The sequence below is a fragment of the Melanotaenia boesemani genome, chromosome 19 (genome assembly GCF_017639745.1).
Source record: "Melanotaenia boesemani isolate fMelBoe1 chromosome 19, fMelBoe1.pri, whole genome shotgun sequence".
Lineage (NCBI taxonomy): Eukaryota > Metazoa > Chordata > Actinopteri > Atheriniformes > Melanotaeniidae > Melanotaenia > Melanotaenia boesemani.
Window position 1 is genome coordinate 17837267 of NC_055700.1, and position 20004 is coordinate 17857270.

The 20004-nt window shown below is 37.8% G+C and overlaps 1 protein-coding gene across 4 annotated transcripts; it reads right to left on the reverse strand.

The window, feature by feature from the left end:
• LOC121630552 (calcium/calmodulin-dependent protein kinase kinase 2) lies at positions 1–19970 on the reverse strand. Of its 4 annotated transcripts, XR_006008547.1 has the most exons (19): positions 19651–19970; positions 14500–14795; positions 13964–14305; positions 12622–12669; positions 11663–11716; positions 9475–9526; positions 9222–9355; positions 8814–8850; positions 8613–8634; positions 8405–8493; positions 7252–7451; positions 6999–7052; positions 6833–6906; positions 6642–6729; positions 4838–4969; positions 4421–4524; positions 4194–4247; positions 3070–3252; positions 1–2968 (listed from the first exon to the last, which is right to left on the reverse strand). XR_006008547.1 is itself a non-coding variant. In XM_041970902.1 (18 exons), exons 2-18 carry the CDS (start codon positions 14728–14730, stop codon positions 3180–3182), a joined length of 1788 nt encoding a protein of 595 aa, XP_041826836.1. In that variant the 5' UTR covers positions 14731–14795; positions 19651–19970; the 3' UTR covers positions 1–3179. The 4 variants fall into 4 exon arrangements, 3 of the variants coding, with proteins under 3 accessions (XP_041826836.1, XP_041826837.1, XP_041826838.1); XM_041970902.1 differs by having other exon boundaries at positions 1–3252; XM_041970903.1 differs by lacking the exon at positions 4194–4247 and having other exon boundaries at positions 1–3252; positions 19651–19969.
• Positions 19971–20004: the final 34 nt, after the last annotated feature.

The window sequence follows — 20004 nt, forward strand, 5'->3', positions numbered from 1 at the left end:
TAATAAAATTTGCACAAAATAATGCTTTTTTTTTTTTTTTTTTTTTTGAGATAACTTAAACCACCAGAGGTGTGAATGACAGGCATTACTCATAAGTATAGCTGAGGCTACAAGAGACAAAAAACATTAACATGTTTGTGATCTCCAGTCGAAATGTTGCAGCAGAGACATAAATAAGGAAAAGTTAATCAAATGTACTGATTTCTGTTCAGCATTGCGTACTATACCAGATCTGAGACATTTACCATTAAATTGGGGGAGTTAATCATTGAAGAACACAAATTTGATCTTTTTCATGCTAAATTATTTTCTTAATCCACATTGTTTACATTCTGTAATTTAGTTTTAGTTTTGTTGGCTTAAACAATGGCAACATTTAAGTCATTTTTAACATTTAAATACAAAGTTTTCCATTTTAGGAAATCTTGTTCACAAATATTCATTGTTTGAATTTAAAATTTGTATTAAATGCAATAAACTGAAAGTAGCTAGGATAATATAGGAGATGTAAATAGAAAAGTTGTTTTGTGAAATATGAGAGTAAACCTGCGAGTCAGAAATCTTCCCTTCATCTTTAGATATGTAATAGTAAACAGCACACACTAGTGGCTAATGTCTGGAACTGTAAACACATTGGGAACTTATCTGAACAATTAACATCTGCAAAGACATTACCGAAAGGCAGTGGTATTTTATTTAAATGTTGAACAAGGTACAGCATTTGTAGAATAACTAAGGTCCCACCCTGTTGTGAAGGACCTCTCATGCGATGACAATACAGTTGCATGCATTTAGTAGAAAAGAGCGTGCACAGCTCTTAGAAAAATCAATTACACCAAAGTATGCAAAAATGTGAACAACAGCAGATAATCACCTAGCCCGGGAATTCTGACATCAATGGTCAGGTGTACTGAAACATACTGTGAGTTTAAATATTAAAATGTAAAATATTCATCATCTATTTTATTTATTTTATTTTTTCTTGTAGCTTACACTGTTACCCTGTATTCATTATTCACAATCTCCAGTTAATTCTGGTTCACCACTGAGGATTAAATACTCAAAGGAAAGAGAATTTATCTGCCTTATTATGCTCATCTTGGTTCTCAATATGTCAGAGTGGGATATCTGTCACACTGTAAATGTGCTATCACCACCACACAACATCTGAGACATTTTCAATTACATTTCTGACTAAATCGTCGCTGGAGTCGAATTTCTAAATCAAGTTTCATTTCATGGCAATCTAAAACCAAATTGCCTTTCTAATGAAATACTCCTGGAAAAAATAAAAGAACAAAATAATATATTAGCATCATTTAAACACATGCAGCACTCTGAATTTTACCACTGAGTGTGCTCACTACAATCTGACAGGGTGTACCATTGCACCATAAAGACACATCATGTGCATAGTACAAGTCTTAAAAAAAAACAGACATACAGCAGGGAAAGTTCAGAGTGACATGCAAGTACAGTAACAAGTACAAAAAAGAGTCCAGTCCCTTTTCTCATACATTCAACACACTAGTGCTGAACTGATAAGTGTGTGGAAGCAATACACGTCTTAATCAATGCTGTGTCAGTATTCTACGTTAGACTTCAGACACATTCAAGGACTTTATCTACATCTAAGCTAACATCTTTGAGATAATGTGGTATACAATTTAAGTTTATATAAAAAAAGGAATAAAAGTGGGTGAAATTTTCTATTTTGCTGTTTTGGAAACTTAAATAAAAGATACCAATGAATAAAAACAAAACGTATACTCGTAGAGTGGCCTTTACTTCTGACCAAACATGACAACGTTTTTAAGTTCAAGACCTCTACAGATATGTCATGCATAGATTTGTAGAAAAGTCTGCATTTGCAAATTGCCTCTGTCTCAACCTTACTTCAGTAGCAGCCAGCTCTGGCATCTCAACAATAAGTCAAACTCTTTTTTTTTCTAGGTTACTTAACAAAACACACTTTTTTTTTTTGGTGTCCTGAAATGTGCTGTTTTAAAATAATGCAAGTAACTCTTACAAGACGAACAGATAAAACAAGTAAAAACATTCACAATTTCAACACCATAATTTTCTGCTTTCAGTCGTCGACTTTCAGAGGTGGAGTGAATACATGATGCATTAACACGTGCAGCTCTGTTCCTCAGTATCACAACACAAAGATTTACAGCTTAGAAAAAAAACATGTTCTGTTATTTTAATTTGCATTTGGTAAATCGCTATCTTTAATTTAATTTGCTGCAGCTCAATTTGTTTAAAAACTGGTAATCAAAAACAAGTGTTCACTTTAAAAAAAAAGCACTAGTTTTATTAGCAATGAAAATCCCTTTTTCTTTTTTTTCAAATGTGGTTGTTCACTAAGCACTTTATCAAGAATTTTAAAGCTTCATTTATTGTAGGAAATAAGAAACTGGGTAATTAAAGTGCCAAACCAGGATGTTTAGCTGTATGTGACTCTTTATAAATAGCATATACAGTGTCTGCACTGAGAAATAAAACACATGCATTCAATCAAGTAAACACGTTTCATTTCCCTTTTTCATTTTGGGTAAACCGAACAGATCTAATCTAAAATATCTTACAAAAATTGGGCACTGCTACTCTGAAGCAGAGTGAACCGGACAATCATTGTTAAGAAACCTTCTCTTCTACAGAAAATGCTGATGATGATGTTGAAGACAACCATCCTTCTCCTTTAACCACCACCTCACGTTCCCATGCCCTGCATACCTGAAGAGTGTCAAGTAAAGACAAGAAGAAACACAAGAGGCTAAACTATGATAAAACGCCATAACTGTACAGTTGAAGCCTGAGACAAAGCATGCTGGGACTATAAACGCATGCAGGATAGGAAAACGTGGAGAGTGAGTTGGGGAAACTGGGTGAAAGTTTAAAGTTCATGGGGATCAACCCCTGGAAGGTTTACATGACAGTCACAAGTCCCACTACCCCAAGTAAGCTGTACAAAAAGATACAACAGAATAAAAGTTAAGAAATGGTGTCAAAGTGCCTTAGATAATTAACTTCTCCCTTCTTTTAGCATCCTTCACACTTGCCCACCTCCAAAGAAAGCATTTTGTATGGGCTGCCAGTTTAAAACTGAGTAAAGGGCTGTTGTGTTGTCTGGCTGCAGGCAGGAAGATACCAGCTTGCATATTAAAGCATCTGTATCAGGACAGGGCCTCATCCTCTCCAACGTAGGGCAGGTCCATACTTTTCATACCATCACCGCTGTCCTGTTTCCTGAGTAACAAACCAGTGACACATTGTCAGTTATGGAGATGCTGTGGACTCACAGAACAGTAACTACTTAACAGTAAAACAAAGCAAGGCACTAAAAGCTCATTTCTAAAGGACAAAGTGCACAAGGAGAAACTTGCATACACAAATAAAGATAAAAAAAAAGGTTAGAATTTGAGAAAGGAAAAGAGGTTATTCAACATGGTTATTTTTTGTTAATTTGTCTTGCAAGCACTGCAAGCTTATCAACAGAAGGATGCTCTCTGCTCATGGTGTGTGGACACAAATAATTCTTTTTTTCTTTTTACCTCATTGGTTAAGGGAGGTTTTGCACTTCACTGCAAACACGTCATGCTACAGTGTTGGACAACATCACACCAACAAACTGCAGCATCAAATATTTCTGCACATCTGTGTCAATATCTTTCTGGAATTTTTCAATTAAAACTGGACTATCTGAGATTGTGCAAGTGCCCAATAACTGTTGCACACTGCTATTAATAAGAAATGTAATATGCTATACCCAGGATAAAAAAACTTCTCTATTTATTTATTGTTTCTTTGACTTAGTACATTTTTAGTTCATGAATAACTTAGTATTTTTTGAATAGACTAAGAATAGCTTAGTCTAATTTAGTTAATGATCAAATGGGATGTCCTGCACAGCACATGCTACACTAAAAAGCACCCTACATAATGAAATATTCAACAGACTTGTTTGCAGGTAGCTTACTACGGACAGAGGAGCCAAGCACAACATTCCCAGAGATTATTTGCATAAACAACCCTAAACTAGCACAGGCTAGTTTGCAAACCTGACGCATGTCATTGTCTGACCATCACAGCCATAATTTGGGGGAAATAGTTGCTTATGTCATGCCAGGTATTGCACAGTCTTCTCTCTACCAATAAAACCAGGCAAGAGTTGTCCTGACATTATTTACCTTTTTGGTTTACAGTGAATGTAGCAGTATCTCACATTGCCTGCTCTGCCTTTCCTGCAGGGCAGGGGGAGGGGAGAGAAATGATGACAGTCTACTGACAGTCACTCAGACACAAGGCTTGACAAGCATCAGCTGGCTACACTGATGAAATCAGTGAAAGAATAGAGCAATGAGAGTACGCTGCACACAGATCCGGTCACTGTAATGTATCTGTAAACAATTCTTACGTGAGCATCTGCCCTGGAGCACACAAACTGCTGCGGTCCTCTTTCCGACCCCAGTCAAAGGGGTTCCCAAAAGAACGCTTCCTTAACATGGTTCTCACCAGGATCTGCAAAAAGTAATAAAAAAAAAGGTGAAAAATGAGTTTTTCTTTCCACTTTCTTTCAACTGAACACTCATGACACACCATACAAGAAATCATAGCACATTTGTCAAATGTGATCTAATCATGATAACATGCAATCTGTACATAAATGTCAATTGTGATGGCTGAATGCTTCAATTAGAAGGTCTGAATAACTATTTGTCTCAAACACCGAACAGCTACAAAATATAAACTCAACCAATATGTGACCATTTACTTAATGATATTAGAGGCTAAAGTGTTTGTTTGAACTGATGAGATAAACCAAGAAACTCACCACTGTTGCCAGGCTTGGGATGTGTTTAACAGAGTTCTCCACTTCCTCCTCAGTCACCTCAATCAGCATGCAGCAGTTGTCATCCTCAGGAGGAAGAGGCTCTGCACCATGCCTCGTCACCCATGGGTGCACCTGGACACAAGCAAAGTTAACAAAAACTCTAATTTTGCTGTCTGCATCCACACCATTAACAATCAAGACTATTTATTCAAATGAATAAATAGAATTAAGGAAAAACATGCTAATTTATTTAAATATATAAATATAAAAATATAATATAGAATAAACACCTGAACTTAATAAAAACAATATTGATGAGACACAACAGAAGGTGTTTTCAAATACGCTGCCATTTCATTTATTAGTTGTATCCAATCATTTTAGCCTGATCCTTTTTTTTACAAAAATGGCATAGATTTGTTCCATATTTGTTTAAATGTCTTTGATTTTTCTCTGACCGCACGGTTTGGGTTCTAAATTGCAAAAGAGGGTGCAATTTCTCGCTCCATCCTTAAGCCTTCTTTGAGCTTAAAAACAGGCACATCTTAATCAAAGGCTCAGCTTTGCAGCTGTGAGAGAAAAGAGTAGGATTAACATTGTATGGTATACAGTTTTGCCTTATCAGGAATCTCTGTAACTGCCTTGTGTTGAATCAGCTTCACTTTATCTTTCCACAACAAGACTTTTTATTGTCTCCACATGAAGTGCAGCAGAGTAACAATATTCTCTGTGCACTTTACACAGATGTCACAACTGTAAAGATGATACAAATGCAGCTTTACAGCTGTCAATCATGTTCAGGGCAGCCATCGGATTCAGGGCTGTTTTCATAGACTGTGTCATGTTTCTAAGCAACCTTTTCCAGCTCAATCTTTGCTATATACTTTCGATCATCTCTCCAAGCACAAAGTCTAAAATGCAATTTATCTTTTGATTTAGCTACAATATTAATTCCTTATAACTGTCCTTAAATAACCATAGAACCTGGAGTGTTTTTCTCTATAGCTGACTTTGATGGAACATCTAAGTAATAAATTTGTTATGCCATTAAGCTTTTATAATTCTATTGAGTGATTTTGAGAGAAGTAATATTTTTTTGCCAGCTAGTCAGAGGTTGTAACTTTTTCAAAAAATAATGCTGCCATATTAGAAATCTTTGCAAACCCATTGTTAAAATCCACTATTTACCAGTGTCAAATGACTCATGACCACAGAGACCTCTAGTACACGGTAGATTTGTACTTCAAATCAAACAGAAAGCATATTGTTAACAAAGATATTTTGGTCTTTTTCTTGAGTTTGTTAAATAAAACCTGAATGTAATAAGCTGTCACGTCCAGTAGTATCATTATAGATTGCAGGTTTTTAGCTTGAAGCCACAAACCCACAATGTACAATGATACTACTTCTATCATAAGGCAAATGTATTATGGAGGGCAAAGTTTTCTCATCACGTTGGTCCAGAAAAAACAGTGTGGCACTAGAGGCACTCAGAAAGCGCAAACCTCCGGCAAGTCATTGTAATTTCTTTCTTTTTTTTAAATTGTAGGCATTACTTTTGAGTTAGAAACTCTAATGGCACAATTATCCCTATCTCCCCAAAGTTTAGAAGCCTTTAAAAATTTGTTAACCCCCAAAATCAAATCACTTGTTTCTTACTCCATTTCTGAGATTTCCTGAAAATTTAATTAAAATCAGTCCTTACCATTTTGAGTTGTGTTGCTAACAGACAGGCAAACCAATGCCACTAAATACACGACCTCCACCTTGGCAGAGGTAATAATAACTAAATAAGAGTGTTTACCTTTATCTGTGGTACTGATATCCTGGTTTCTGGATTCTTGTCCAGCATTTTCAACAACAAATTTTTGAGATCATCCGATATGTCGGCCCTGTTGAAACAGCAATAAATAAATTAAATTCTGAATTTGTATTAAATCAAATAAATAAACAAAAGCCATTCTACAGCAAATTAACAGGAGACGTAGAGCTTACTGCTCTGGTATCAGCACAGGTTGTGTCTTGATCTTTTGATGAAGACTGAGGATACGTTCATCCATAAAAGGACACTATGAATACAAGAAATTAGCCTGCTTTAATGGAAGACTACCAACATCTAGAAGTATTTAATCATCTATTTTTTTCCACTGTACACACTCACCACTCCAAAGACGAAACAATACAGTGTTACTCCCATGGCCCAAACATCCAATGCCTTTGAGAGAATAAAGCAAACAGACAGAATTACAAAATATATATATATAAATATATATATGAAATCGTATGGCCTAAATCACTTTATATCAATATTACATGTACAAATGTATGTATGTATGTATAAGAAAATTATTGCAGCTTATTGCATTTCTAAAAGCCATCCCCAGATGGCACTAGATAACTAAAAGCTGTCTCACTTTCCCAGAGAAATTCTTTCTGGTCTCAGAGAGCGCTTCAGGGGCAAGGAAAGCAGGTGTTCCCACTGTGCTGGTCAGCAGGGCATCCGCTCCTTCAAACTGGTTACTAACTCCAAAGTCTGCAATCTTAATATGTCCATCTTCTCCCACCAGTAGGTTGGAGGGTTTAATGTCTCTGTGGATGATCCTCTGGTAATGCACTGTTAAAAGAAAGAAAACAAAAAACATTACACTAACAAGGTCAATTTCATGAAATTATGCTAATGAAAACGGATTTTTCTCTGTAAGTACAACCAGGTGAGGGCTTAAAAAAGCATTTTCCTTTTAGTTTTAAACTATGTGAATAAATCAGTTGTAGGCTCTGAGACATGAGGAGGAATCTCTGGCAATGCTCAGAAACATGGAAATCATAAGTCTTCCAGAGCCATTATAAAATGTCTGGCAATCTCCCCTGATTATTCCCACCAACAAGAAGACTCACACCTACAGTTCCCACTTGAGATGTGTCATGCTCAGTAGCTGCATTGTTCTACTAAACAACCCACACTGAAACTAAATAAAAGCATATTATTTTCATTGAATATTATTATTAGGATGAGTCCTGACTGTTTTTTTGTCTTGATGCAAGAGTCCTTCCTCTCCCTCCCCTGATGCCAGTCTCCTAGACGACATTTGTGCAAAAGCTTCTTCTGTGCCGAAACGCATTAAGAGCCACTGAAATGATGGAAAATGAGCCTTGTGGGTGGCTACAGTCAACAGCTCAGATGAAGGACTTTGTAAATAGCAGTGAAGAATTATAGGACAAGGGGCAACAGGTCTTGGAAATACAGGGAAAGCTCATTATTGTTTATGCAATCAGTGGATTGTTAAGGATAAACTTTCATGCCAAACTGATAATATCTGGCATATTAATGCAGATTGTAAAATCTATCACTGTAACAAGCTAGTTTTAAGTCATATCTGTTTCTATTTTAGGAGCTAATTATCTATATTAAAGAGAAGTTTGATCAACAGTGGAGCAAATACGGTTTCAGCTGTGAATTATATTTGATTTAAATGAGTAACAATTATATACACAACCCTAATCAACCCAATCTCAACCCACACATAAAAAAACAAGCTGAATGGAAAAGTACAAGTTTGGATGACTCACAAAACTCAATTCCCCTGAGAAGATCCTGAAAGTAAAACCGGGCCTGGTCCACACTGAATGGTTTGTCTGTCGGGACTTCCATCACAGCCCTAGATATGCATGTAGGCACATGAACAGGTACACACACACAAATGCACTTAATTAGCCATCATAACTAATAAGACTGATTCCAGAGCCACAATGCTACCATAAAAGAGGCTTAGCTTACCCTTGCTTCACCAGCTCAAACACTGTGGCAAAAAACACAGATGACATTAGTGAGGAAGGAAGTGCAGTTACACAATTTCAGACAAACAATAAAACAACTTTAAGATAAATTTCAAAGACATTCTTATATGCTTTCTTTGTGTAAGGTGCTATGTTATGTGCATGTGCAGTTCAAAAGGCTGACTGCCTGGCTAGAACATACCCATATACAGATGGTCTTCGCTGGGGTCATCCAAAACCTGGCACCAAATCGGAGAGGAGCACAAATTAGTGTAAACACACACCTAAACATACAACACGTCCTCTTTTATATAAGATAAATAAAATGATAAAATACTACTTTGCCGTACAGTCCAAATAGAATAATAGATAGATATCTGAGAGTGTAACAGTAAAACAAATTTTCTAGTATTCGAGGGTCTTAAAACCCTTTTGGCTCTTGAATTCTTTGTGATAAGATCATACTGCAGTGCACTCTGAGAAAGTCTTTAATAGATGCATTTTTATTCTTTACCGATTATCCCCTGCTATACTCTGCTGAGGATGAAAGAGGCTCAATCCAGATTTAACCCAAACATTTTTAATACCTAGATGTTTTAACATTACTCACCTCGACTAGTTTAACTACATTGGGATGGTCCAGTTTTTTAAGAATAGCAATTTCCTGATAAACTCGCTCTAGTGGACCTTTGGGCTGAGCAGGACCCTCGGGGACAGATCTGGCACCACGAGGGGGTGGTCTCCCTGATGAAGGAGAAAGTGACAATGGGTAATCAGTGAAAAAAACAAGGATGGACAGAAAAAAAACAAAGACGGGGGTATGTTGCATCTGCTCTCTGCTGTGTTGTCTGCCTCTGACTTACGTGGGAAACCTGCCTGCCTCATCAGCCTCTTCTTGGACAGCACCTTCATCGCCTACATGAGAGGGAAACAGATTTGGTTTGAAGGAGGATAAGAGAAAAATGGAGAGGGGGTGGGAGAGTCCAGTGGGTAAAAGATGCAAAGAAAAAATGAACAGGGAGACAGATAAGAGTAAGATAAAGCACAGCAGAACCTTGCTTATTTGACAGTGCACACCCTCTCTCTTACACAGACGGATGACTATGCCAGCAGATAGAAATTTCTCTTACCTTGAACAACCATTGTATGTTTTATTTAACATAGAACAAAGTCATCAGCACAACTGTTATAATAGCTAGACTAACATTACAAAGCTCTCAGCTGCAATTTTGATTTAAGATGACACATTCTCAACACATACCAAAGGAAAAAGGGTTTCCTACACTGATCAGTTTGCAAACTGTTATTTTCATGGCTAAGGCTGCTCAAAGCATTTTCTTTTTCATCTCAAAACGACACAAATAGATTTTAAAAGAATGATAAAAAACATTCAATTTCCAACATGTTTAACCTAAAAGCTTTGGATATTTGGGCATCTAAAGTCATTCTTAAAAAAAACATAAAGCCTGCATAGTGGAATTAATGTTCCCAAAACTATAGGTGTATTATCTAAACACTACCTCACAAAGATTCCCAAAACATCTTGCTAGTAATCAAATAAACAGTTATGGGAACATTAATTCTAATGTGCAGACTTTAACTGCAACAGTTTTTATCCATCACCTAGTGGCTATTTTTTGGATGTGCAAGCATTTATTTTACTAACTTTTCATGTCTGATATCACTTCCAGCTCAAAACTAAGAAAAAAATACAACACTATCCCTTCATTTGTGGCCGCTGGCTCTGACACAAGCCATTAAGACTTGCAGAGGTAAAACTATGCCACAACTCCCAGATTTGTTGTTCAGTCTCATCATATTTTGCTACTTTTTGCTTTACTATGTTTTACATCCAGATGAGAAAATCAAGTTTCTAAGTAGCATTATTTTACTATTTTCCAGTCTAAATAAAATAGAAACCTGATTAGCATTTTTCAGTCAATGAATTACATCTGTACAATCACAAAATTAGGTAAGAAATACCCCATATATGCAACAAGACTTAACATTAGCTGCCAATAACTTATAAAAAAAATGAAAAAAATAAACCAAAAGGAATGGCATGACAATGCAGCTCAGCGATGATGGAGCATTTATGTGACATAGGATTTATTTAGCTATGAATGGAGTATTAAACTACCTGCCACCCCATACACTACTTAGTAGTATTTGTGGTGCAGTGTGGTGCAGCCTGGGCCTGTTTAAAGCTTGATTCATAACGTAACTGAGTGTAAAACAGGGATCAGTACCAGGAAATGTAAGTCTATGAGAAGAAAATCATCAGCTAAGTATTTCTATATTATTATGGTGAGTGGGAGTGTGTCCAGTTGCTCACTCCACACCCTAAAACAAGTTGCAAGGAAAAGAGCTGTCATATCAGTCGTAATAGCCCACTGTTGTACTTTGACTGAAACATGTCACAGAAATTTCATTAAGACCTCAGGAAGGAGGGTCATCTTGTGGAAAAAAAAAACCTATTTCCTTGAGAAAATATACAATATGAAAGCTGACATTAATCTGCTAGTAGCTGATCAGCCCATGAGAACGTGTAGCTGGTAATGAGTCAGAGACAATGATCATTTCCATGACAATTACTAAAGCTGACAAAACACTGAGTGAGAGTTTAACAGCAATAATGGCTACATTGTTAGGAGGGCAAACAAATTTTAATAATGTAGCTCAATGGCTTTAGTTATTATGACAACGATTTAATCACTGAATGAGACATGTGGGCTTTGCCACTTGGGAGAAATATCAAAATAATCCCCATGTCATTGACAGTCACTGACATGCAGCTTAATGAGAACTGCTGCAATAATTATAGACAGCAAACAGTACAGCTTGAGAAGCTTGGGCTGATGCATTTTACACAGCTCTGTGAACTCAAATATCAGGAGCCATTTTCACATGAGGAGCTTTCACATGAAATCACACCAGTAAATGAGATGAGAGCAGTTGATTATTGTGAGGTTAGATTGTGATGGGGGAGGGGAGAGTGAGACAAACAAGACAGTTTTGACAGCTGGAATCTTGTCTGCATAAAAAACTCACGTAGTATGTGTTGTCATCCTCATTGTAAGCCAGCTTTACAACACCATAGGAGCCCTAAGTAGAAGAGATCAGAAGCCAATGAGCAAAGGTGAGATTGAGCAAATAAAAAAGTAAAATCACACAATCTGTAAAGGGGACATTTAAAGAACAGAAAATACACACAAGAGCTGATAAACAAACATTTACACACAAGAGAAATGAGTGGGCTGTCAGTGTACACTGACAGTGTACAAGCTGCTTCAAAGTGAGAACAGAGAAATTCAGATTTTCTCTCCCTTCCCCTTTCAATTTGATTTTGGGCTAATTAAGGAAACTGGATCTGGTTTGAGCTATCAAGACCCCCCCCCTCCTGCCCGTACGCCGGAAATCCAGGATGAATAGTATGCCCGATTAGAAGCCTGTGCAGACAAATTCATGCACAAAAAACAAACAGACAGTGAGTCAGAGAGGGGGAGAGAGGGCAGGATCAGTTCATGCTGGGGGAGCAGATTGCAGCTTGGAGAGGCAGCAGAGAGCTCATCCTACATTTCAAGAGACAATCTGATAGTAGAAGCCTCTTCAACAATCCCGAAAGCCTTTGACTGTCTCCACTGGGCTCAAATCCACACACAGTAACATGTCTATGCATACAGGAATTCGCACACACTCACATTCTGTCTTACAAAACATACAGTCTACAACATGCATAAATGAACCAGCTCTCACTCCCTCCACTAAGCCTAGCACAACCCTTAGAGAGTGCTATTTATACCAGCCTCTCATCCATCTTCCAACTCTCTTGTGGCCTGGTGGTTTACACAGAGTTTAGGAAATGAGGACAGCAGGGAGAAAGGATATCAGAGGCTGTTACTGCACGTCCTTGATGATGTGCGTTACTTGACAGACATGCAGTAGGCGGAGAGGAGAAGGAAATGAAAGTCAGTGAAAGGGAGCAATCAGTGAGTTGTTTCTGATGGTACCTTTCCAATCTCATCCTTCAGTTTGTACTGGTTGAGCTGAACACAGTCCTTGAAAAGTGAGAGAGAAGCAAAAAGAAGAGAAAATTGTTTCTTTTCAAAACAACTGGATAGTCTTACTGCTATTATCTTGGAATACCAAACAAAATCATGTACATGTTTGATGATGTGCCAGATGTTTTCAGTTGGTAAAACATCCGACCAGTCCAGCACCCAGACTCCTCTACTATAAAACCATGCTGTTGTAGACGTAGTATGTGCTATAGCGTTCTATTTCTGAAATATGCAAGGCTTTCCCTGAAAAATAATTTATCTGGATGGAGCATATGTTGTTCTAAAACATGTATATAACCATCAGCATTGATGGTGTTTTCCAAATGTGCAAGTTGCCAGTTCCATTGGCATTAACACACCCCCATACCATCAAAGCTGCATGCTTCTGAGCTGATTACGAGCTGGATGGTCCTTGTCTTGGTTAGTCGTGCACTAAAAACAGGCATTACAGAATCATGTGTTTTTAATGCAGTGAAATGTTTCCCTTCAAACACTCAAATGTTTTCTATGTTCTACTGTGAATAGAATACCAATTTATGATATTTGCATTCATAATCTATTTCGTTGTTTATTTTCTTTTATTATTACAGTACACTTAGTTGCAGCAATGTATACCAGCAATAAAGGAAGCTTCCTAAATAATCCCACCTAAATAATCTCTATCATCTACATTATAAGACACTCTGGAATCAAATACACCTTCCAATGTTAAAGCAGGTTGTTCCCCTAAGACAGATCTTTCAATGCCAACATGTACATCTCATAGGGACTACAGTATCAGTACCTCCACTAAAACTGCAAAGCCTTACCTTTCCATCAACAAACCAAGACAAATGCACATATAGTTCTTACTTTGAGTCAAATCTGATATTATATACACTAATACACTATATTATAATACACTACTAGATGTTAATGAGGATTACCTCAGAGCCTGGATCTTTTTCAACATTATTAAATCTATCCATGTGTGATGCTTTATGGACTGCACATGTCAAAAGAGAATACAGTAGGTAAGATAGTTCAGAGATTCAAAACTATATAACCACAATTACTAATGACCTGTAATGTATAATTAGTGACAAACTAGTAAACAAAAATAATGTGACCCTACAGAGGGATGATTTTAAACATCAATTATCAACATGGGAAGCTAATTATAAAATAATCTGGTGAAGTCAATGTAATTTTTCAAATTGTGGAAGCAAATATGCCAAGTTCACATATGGCCTCATGTGTTTTTCAAAACCACCAAAAATGTGGAACTATTGCAGCTTCAAGGCTATCATACCTGGAGATCTGTGATGGAGACACTGTGGGACTCCACAGTGGGTCGGCGGGGCAAGCGTGGAGACGAGTGAGGGGATGTTATAGGGGAGTAAGGCAGTGATGGGTAAATATAACGTCCATTAAGTCCAGGCGAGCTGCAAGGGGATGCTGCAGTGTGTGAGCGCTCTTGCAGAGAAAGTTTTCTGTCAGACAGGCTTAATCTGCCCCTTTGCTCTTGGCTTTCGGGCAGCAGGGCCTCTGGCCGACCGACTGTATGGGACAGCAGGTCGCAGGATGGAGTCCGGAAAGGTGCCGCTGTAGAGGAAGTTGGCTCAGGCGTCTCAGAACTGTCCATTTCTTCTACCTGATGTGAGACAATAAATTGATTTTCATTTCCCTTGTTTATAGAAATTGATTTAAAATCAGTGTTTAGTCATCTGGATTCACTTTAAATGAGACATTGACATTTCTGTTTATTTTCAAGCAGACATTTTACATTAAAATGTAAGACAATCCTTTAATGCATTTGTATTTACAAGAGAGTAGATCTCATCTTACCTCCTCCTCCCCGTCCTCTCCAGGTGGTCTTGTGGGTTCATATTCTGTGACAACGATGAGGGACTCCATGGGGTCCGGGGAGGGCGTCTCAGAGTGGGTGTTTAAAGGTGGAGCAGGACAGCTGCACAGCAGATCAGGCAGAGGATGTGAGGGATGCACTTGGGGTGCATGACTGCCACAGGATGCTGGAGGCTCAGCAGAGGGCCAGGGGGTTACATGACAAGGAAACATGGTGCCTCTTCACCAAAACTGCCAACCACTGCGCCATCAGATGGGAACTTCAGCAGGAAATGTTCCTTGGAAACAACAGCAAATTGCAGGACAAGGATATAAATGTGAAGAATGCAATTTAGAGAAACTCTGCCCTTATTGAGGACAGAGTAAGTGGTTACTTTTTGCAAATGCAGCACATAAACTCAGCCCCTCCCCATGTTTGAGAGATCAGTGTGTGTTCAGAAAGAGATAGACTAATTTAACAACTGTTCCATGGCAACTTTATGCTAAAGCACAAACACATCCACTCCACTGTTAACCTCCACGCAACCTTGTGGGGGGGGACTGCATTGTCAGATTTTATATGAACCACAGACGTCAACATGAAGAACACTGAAGAGGGAGAGACGACAATTAAAACTGATCGCTCCATTTTTATAGAACACTGGCTGACACGCCCTCTGCCCATAGGCTCCAGACCAAAAGCATCTTAACACACTTACAGCAGGTTTTTAGACATGATTGATTACTGATGATTACTTTTGTATATTGTAAATGTTGTTTGTCTGCTTTTAATTATTTACTAGTACTGCCACGCTTTAAAAAGCTTTTTTTTTTTTCAAAAAAAAAAAAAAAGGTGTTCAGACTTTGTAGAAAGGCACCTTTACTGGTGCCCAAAGCAGTGAATGCTCTTTCTATCTTTCTTGAATATTCTTATAATGACAGTAATATCAAACTTTCCTGCTCTTTCCTGACAAAATGACCCCCATCAAGGTGTAATTCTCAGAACCATTTTCTCCTTTTAAGGCTGCGTCATTTCCAATATGCTTTCCTCTCCTGAAATAAATCATGCTGCATGCCAGTTCTTTGGCTGTCCTGAATGCTAAACTCTGAATCTTCCACCCTACAAGGGCATTCATGCCATCTCATCAAATATTATGCTGACAATCACGCTGCTAGCTTGTGCTCAAGCAGATTCTTATAAGTTACCCCAAGATATTAAAGGAAGCCAGTGTTGCTCCTTCAGGTTCTGAAATGTATCAACCATGAATTTTTAATCCAAATCCCAATAATGTGCAGTTTTCATCCTTGTTTTTCATATAAATCGAATTTGAAGACATCAACTTTGGCTTGAACTGCACCTTCACTGTACACGACAATGGACACAAGCTTAAGCAATGAATACAACTGCAACTAACTCAGTTATCACCATCAAGCTGCTCAGTAAAAGACTGCAGTGTCTGTAAAGAACATTAACAAATATCAATTAACAGCATGCAAAAGAAAGCTTTAATACTGCTTTAAAGTAACAGGGTTTTAATGTTAACACGGGTATGCTGCATGACGATCACCCTAATAACCCCTGTAATGCGCACAAAAACCCAGAGATGGAGTTATAATTAGTTTTTATCTACGATTTTAGGCGTTAACAGGATTGTAGATATGGAACTTGAAGTAATTTATCACCAATGACAATTCCTTTCTTCAATACTAGTGTTTCAGTTCTACAACCAAATAACCCACACCTTGTATTATTCATGAAAGAATGAACCAATCTGGATGAGCATAACTGAAGCAAACAAACAAATAAACCCTACAAATCACCTTTTTATAAAACTAATAAATATTTAGGATAACTGTCTAATTCTAAAGTGGCATAAATCCTGTGACAGTATTGAATGTGACAGCAGTATTAACATATAAATCAAAGGTTTAAAAACACAGAAACAGAACCGAACAAACCAATTTGTGGGCTTCTATCATAAGAAGTGTGGAAAATACAATCAGAGATGATATTCATGAGCACTGAGACATTATCAGCCGTGGCTCTTTCCACATGAAACATCCATGGAGTCTTGACTTTTCCCACACATTCTGCTAGGAGCTAATTAATTCATGCAAACACATCTAGTCTCACAAATTTCAGCTCTGGTAAGCAGATACAGCGTGATGCATCCCCAAAAGCCACCTTTCAGTCTGCTTTTGAAGTCAGTTATACAACATTAATTATTATCTGCACAGCATCTAACCAGAACCTTTTCTGCATAATTTCAAGAACACTATTTCCATTTCCGAGTCCATTCAGCTTCTTATCTGCCCATTATCAGAGGAATGGAGAGAAGGGAAAGGCAGAGAAGGAAAGAAAAAGAAAGATTTGAGAGAAGGGCTGCAATGCTGGTGTCAAGGAATTAGATAAAGCTCACAGATACAGAAAAATAAAAGGAAGCCAAGAAGTAAACAAGGCAGTGGGTGCTCTAGCCAAGTCTAGGAAACGTGGGAAGAGATACCCACTCCAGATGGCATCTCGAGCTTATACATAACAAATAAACTAACAAATAAAATAGCTGTTCTTTATATGTATGGTGTTTCTGACTCCCTTCTCCCTCCAGTTTTATCCACAGCTGGCAAAACTGCCATTAGGAGACTTTACTATTTAGTAATGTAGCATCTTAAAACTTGCAACATCTTATTTGCATTAATGTAGGTAGATGTTGGAGAAGCTATTTCTGGCACTATTCTGACCTTCACGGCATTCAAGTTTCCCCAACTATTCCTAAAACCAGACAGTACTGACACTCACTGCCCTTGAGTGAGGCTCTACTGGCATCGAGCTGACAATAAAAGCTCTTGACATCAAGCTTTAAGAGCGATCTCCACCACTAAATTAACACAATGTTCTCTGATCAGAGTCTCAGCGGAGTAGAGAAATACAGTCATGACAATGGATTTTTCCATTCACAGGACAAGATGTTTGCACAGTTTGAAAACTGATGATGGTTTCTTGTTCCCTACACCACAGGTTTTGTCCTCTGTATCAGTTCGTTTGAGTTAGTCAGACAACAGTTTTTGTTTTTGTTTTTTTTTTTATTTGAAAATTTGCCGTAGCATAATGAGCATCTGAGTTTGCTTTACTTGATGCCATCAACACCCATTATTTGATTATTTGAGATTGTCTAAAAATATAAACTGCTGTCAGGCTGGCACTTGTCAGACAGCTTTACTTTGATAATAAATAAAGTCTTGTTCTGGTGGGTACCAGTAGGAAGGACCTCCTGTATCTTTCTTGAATTGTCCATTATGTTCAGCATATATTGCAAATATAAAAATGAGAATCTATAGACAAAGATTTAGGACATCATAAATATCTGAACTGCTGTCTAAAACCTTTAACCCCCCCCCCTCCCCATAGTGATCACAGCAGCATCATGAGAAACAAAGGGTTAGATTTGAGCCCCGTCAAACACCAACAGATGCTGCAAAGCTGCAGATGCTCTACTATGTCTTTTATTACAAAAGTCACATGATCTGACTTTCACAATCTGGGCAGGAAAGGAGGGGAAGGGAGGGCTTATTAGAGCTTGTGGGGGGTCCGAGCCCAACACAGGCACGGCCCTACATCCCACAGACACACCAGTACTACACAGGGCCATCTGGAGCAGAGGAGGATCCCCATCTTCATTAAAAGATCAACAGGGCAACACTGTCACCGACCTTAGGGGCCGTGCATGAGATAAGCTCCTGTAAATAGTGGGATGGATGTCGTTCAACCTACTGCAGTGTTATCACTAAGTCACAGTGGGAAATTTCAGAAAATCTGAAAAAGATCAAACTGGTCACCTCAACATTCAAATATAAATAAATCACAGAAACACAAGGCTACGACTAAGGACTACTTTCTAAATGAATTATCAGAAATGTAAGTCTCCATCACAGCATAATCTCACCTTAATTAATAACGACATAGTGTCTGGTGTTTTTTGTTAAGCAATAACAGTAAAATACCTCTTTTCATTTTGGGGTTTTCCCTATAGTCTATAGCAATTACACTTTATCAAATAAGTTGACTAATTTATCTATTTACTTTTAGTAATTCCAGATATAGTTATTTTTAATCCCTGATCTTTAATCTGTTTCAGTGAGCTGAGTCAGTTTTCAGTAAGTTGTCTATAAGTCAGTTTCATAATTAAATCACAATATAAATGTAATACAAATATATAATATTATATTATTTATATATATAAATATATAAATGTAATATAAATTAAAAGAAGCAACATCTAAGTTCAGACCAGACATTTTCATGAAGTTAAAGCTCGTTTCATATAGTCTATATTCCAAACAGGATCCATTTACTGAACAATGCTTAAAGCAGCTTGGGTCTAATCTTAACCATTATACATTCTTGTAAGATTTAGACTACCAAGTTTTAATTTATATCTTTACCAGTCTAACTGTCCAGTAAGACAGGTATGTATATTAATCAGAATTTCAGGTTTTAATCCTATGTCTTATCTGTGGTGTTTCTGTAAGGCTTAAAATATTGGGTAACAAGTAAATAACACGAGAGGCATCTATAGCTTCTTCTTCTATAGAAAAAGAGGTTATGCAACTTTGGATTCTTAATGTAAATAATGTTACATAATATCAATAGAGCATTTTCCCCCGACGATCTTGGACAGCGTTACACCGAGAAAACATTAAGACCTCTAATCCATGACTCTTTGCTTGAACGTTTTTGTTGTTGTTGTTTCCCCCCCAAGCACACGAACGACCACTAACATGGATGAGTTTCACTCGAATGATCCGATGCATTGGCAATTTTTAGCTTTCCTGGTACAGTTAACAGCTAACTTACACTCACAAACGAGGTGCTACATTAACTGTAAACATTAAAACGCTTCCGCGTTTTTATTATTAACGCTGTCACCCTGTCAAGCGATTGATTAACATCGTCTAATGTCTCACCAATTTAACTCGGCTCTAAGCTTCAAAGTCAAACTGCTCAGCTAACGTTAGCAGCTGCCTCATCTGTCAAGATACAGATGTTGTAGATCCAGGCGTCAAGGATGCTAGTGCGACTCTAACCCTAACAATAGACTGCAGCTCATAACGGAACCTCAGGTATTAAAACACACATTTTGGCCCTTAAACCCTTACCTTGATGTGTTTTTTCGACTCAAGTTAAAATGAAGAGGCTCCTTCTTCTCAAGCGGAGGTGTGAGTAGCTTGTCAGCTAGCTAGCGGTTTGAGAAACGGAGAATGTAGCGGACTGACAACCGATGTTGTGATGGGCCAATCCAGCTGACCACCCAGGTCCCGTCCTTCACGTGGAGAAAGTGTTGAGAGTACCCATTTAACATACTGCATGCAAATATAGGCTTCCAGAAATTTCTTGCACCCGCGAAGATGTGGGCTGACAATTGTTCTCCTTGTCGTTTTTCTCACTTCCACACAAAACAATTCATGGTTCATGAGTTCTGCTATGAACGCTTCATGGCCAACAGGCTCCCC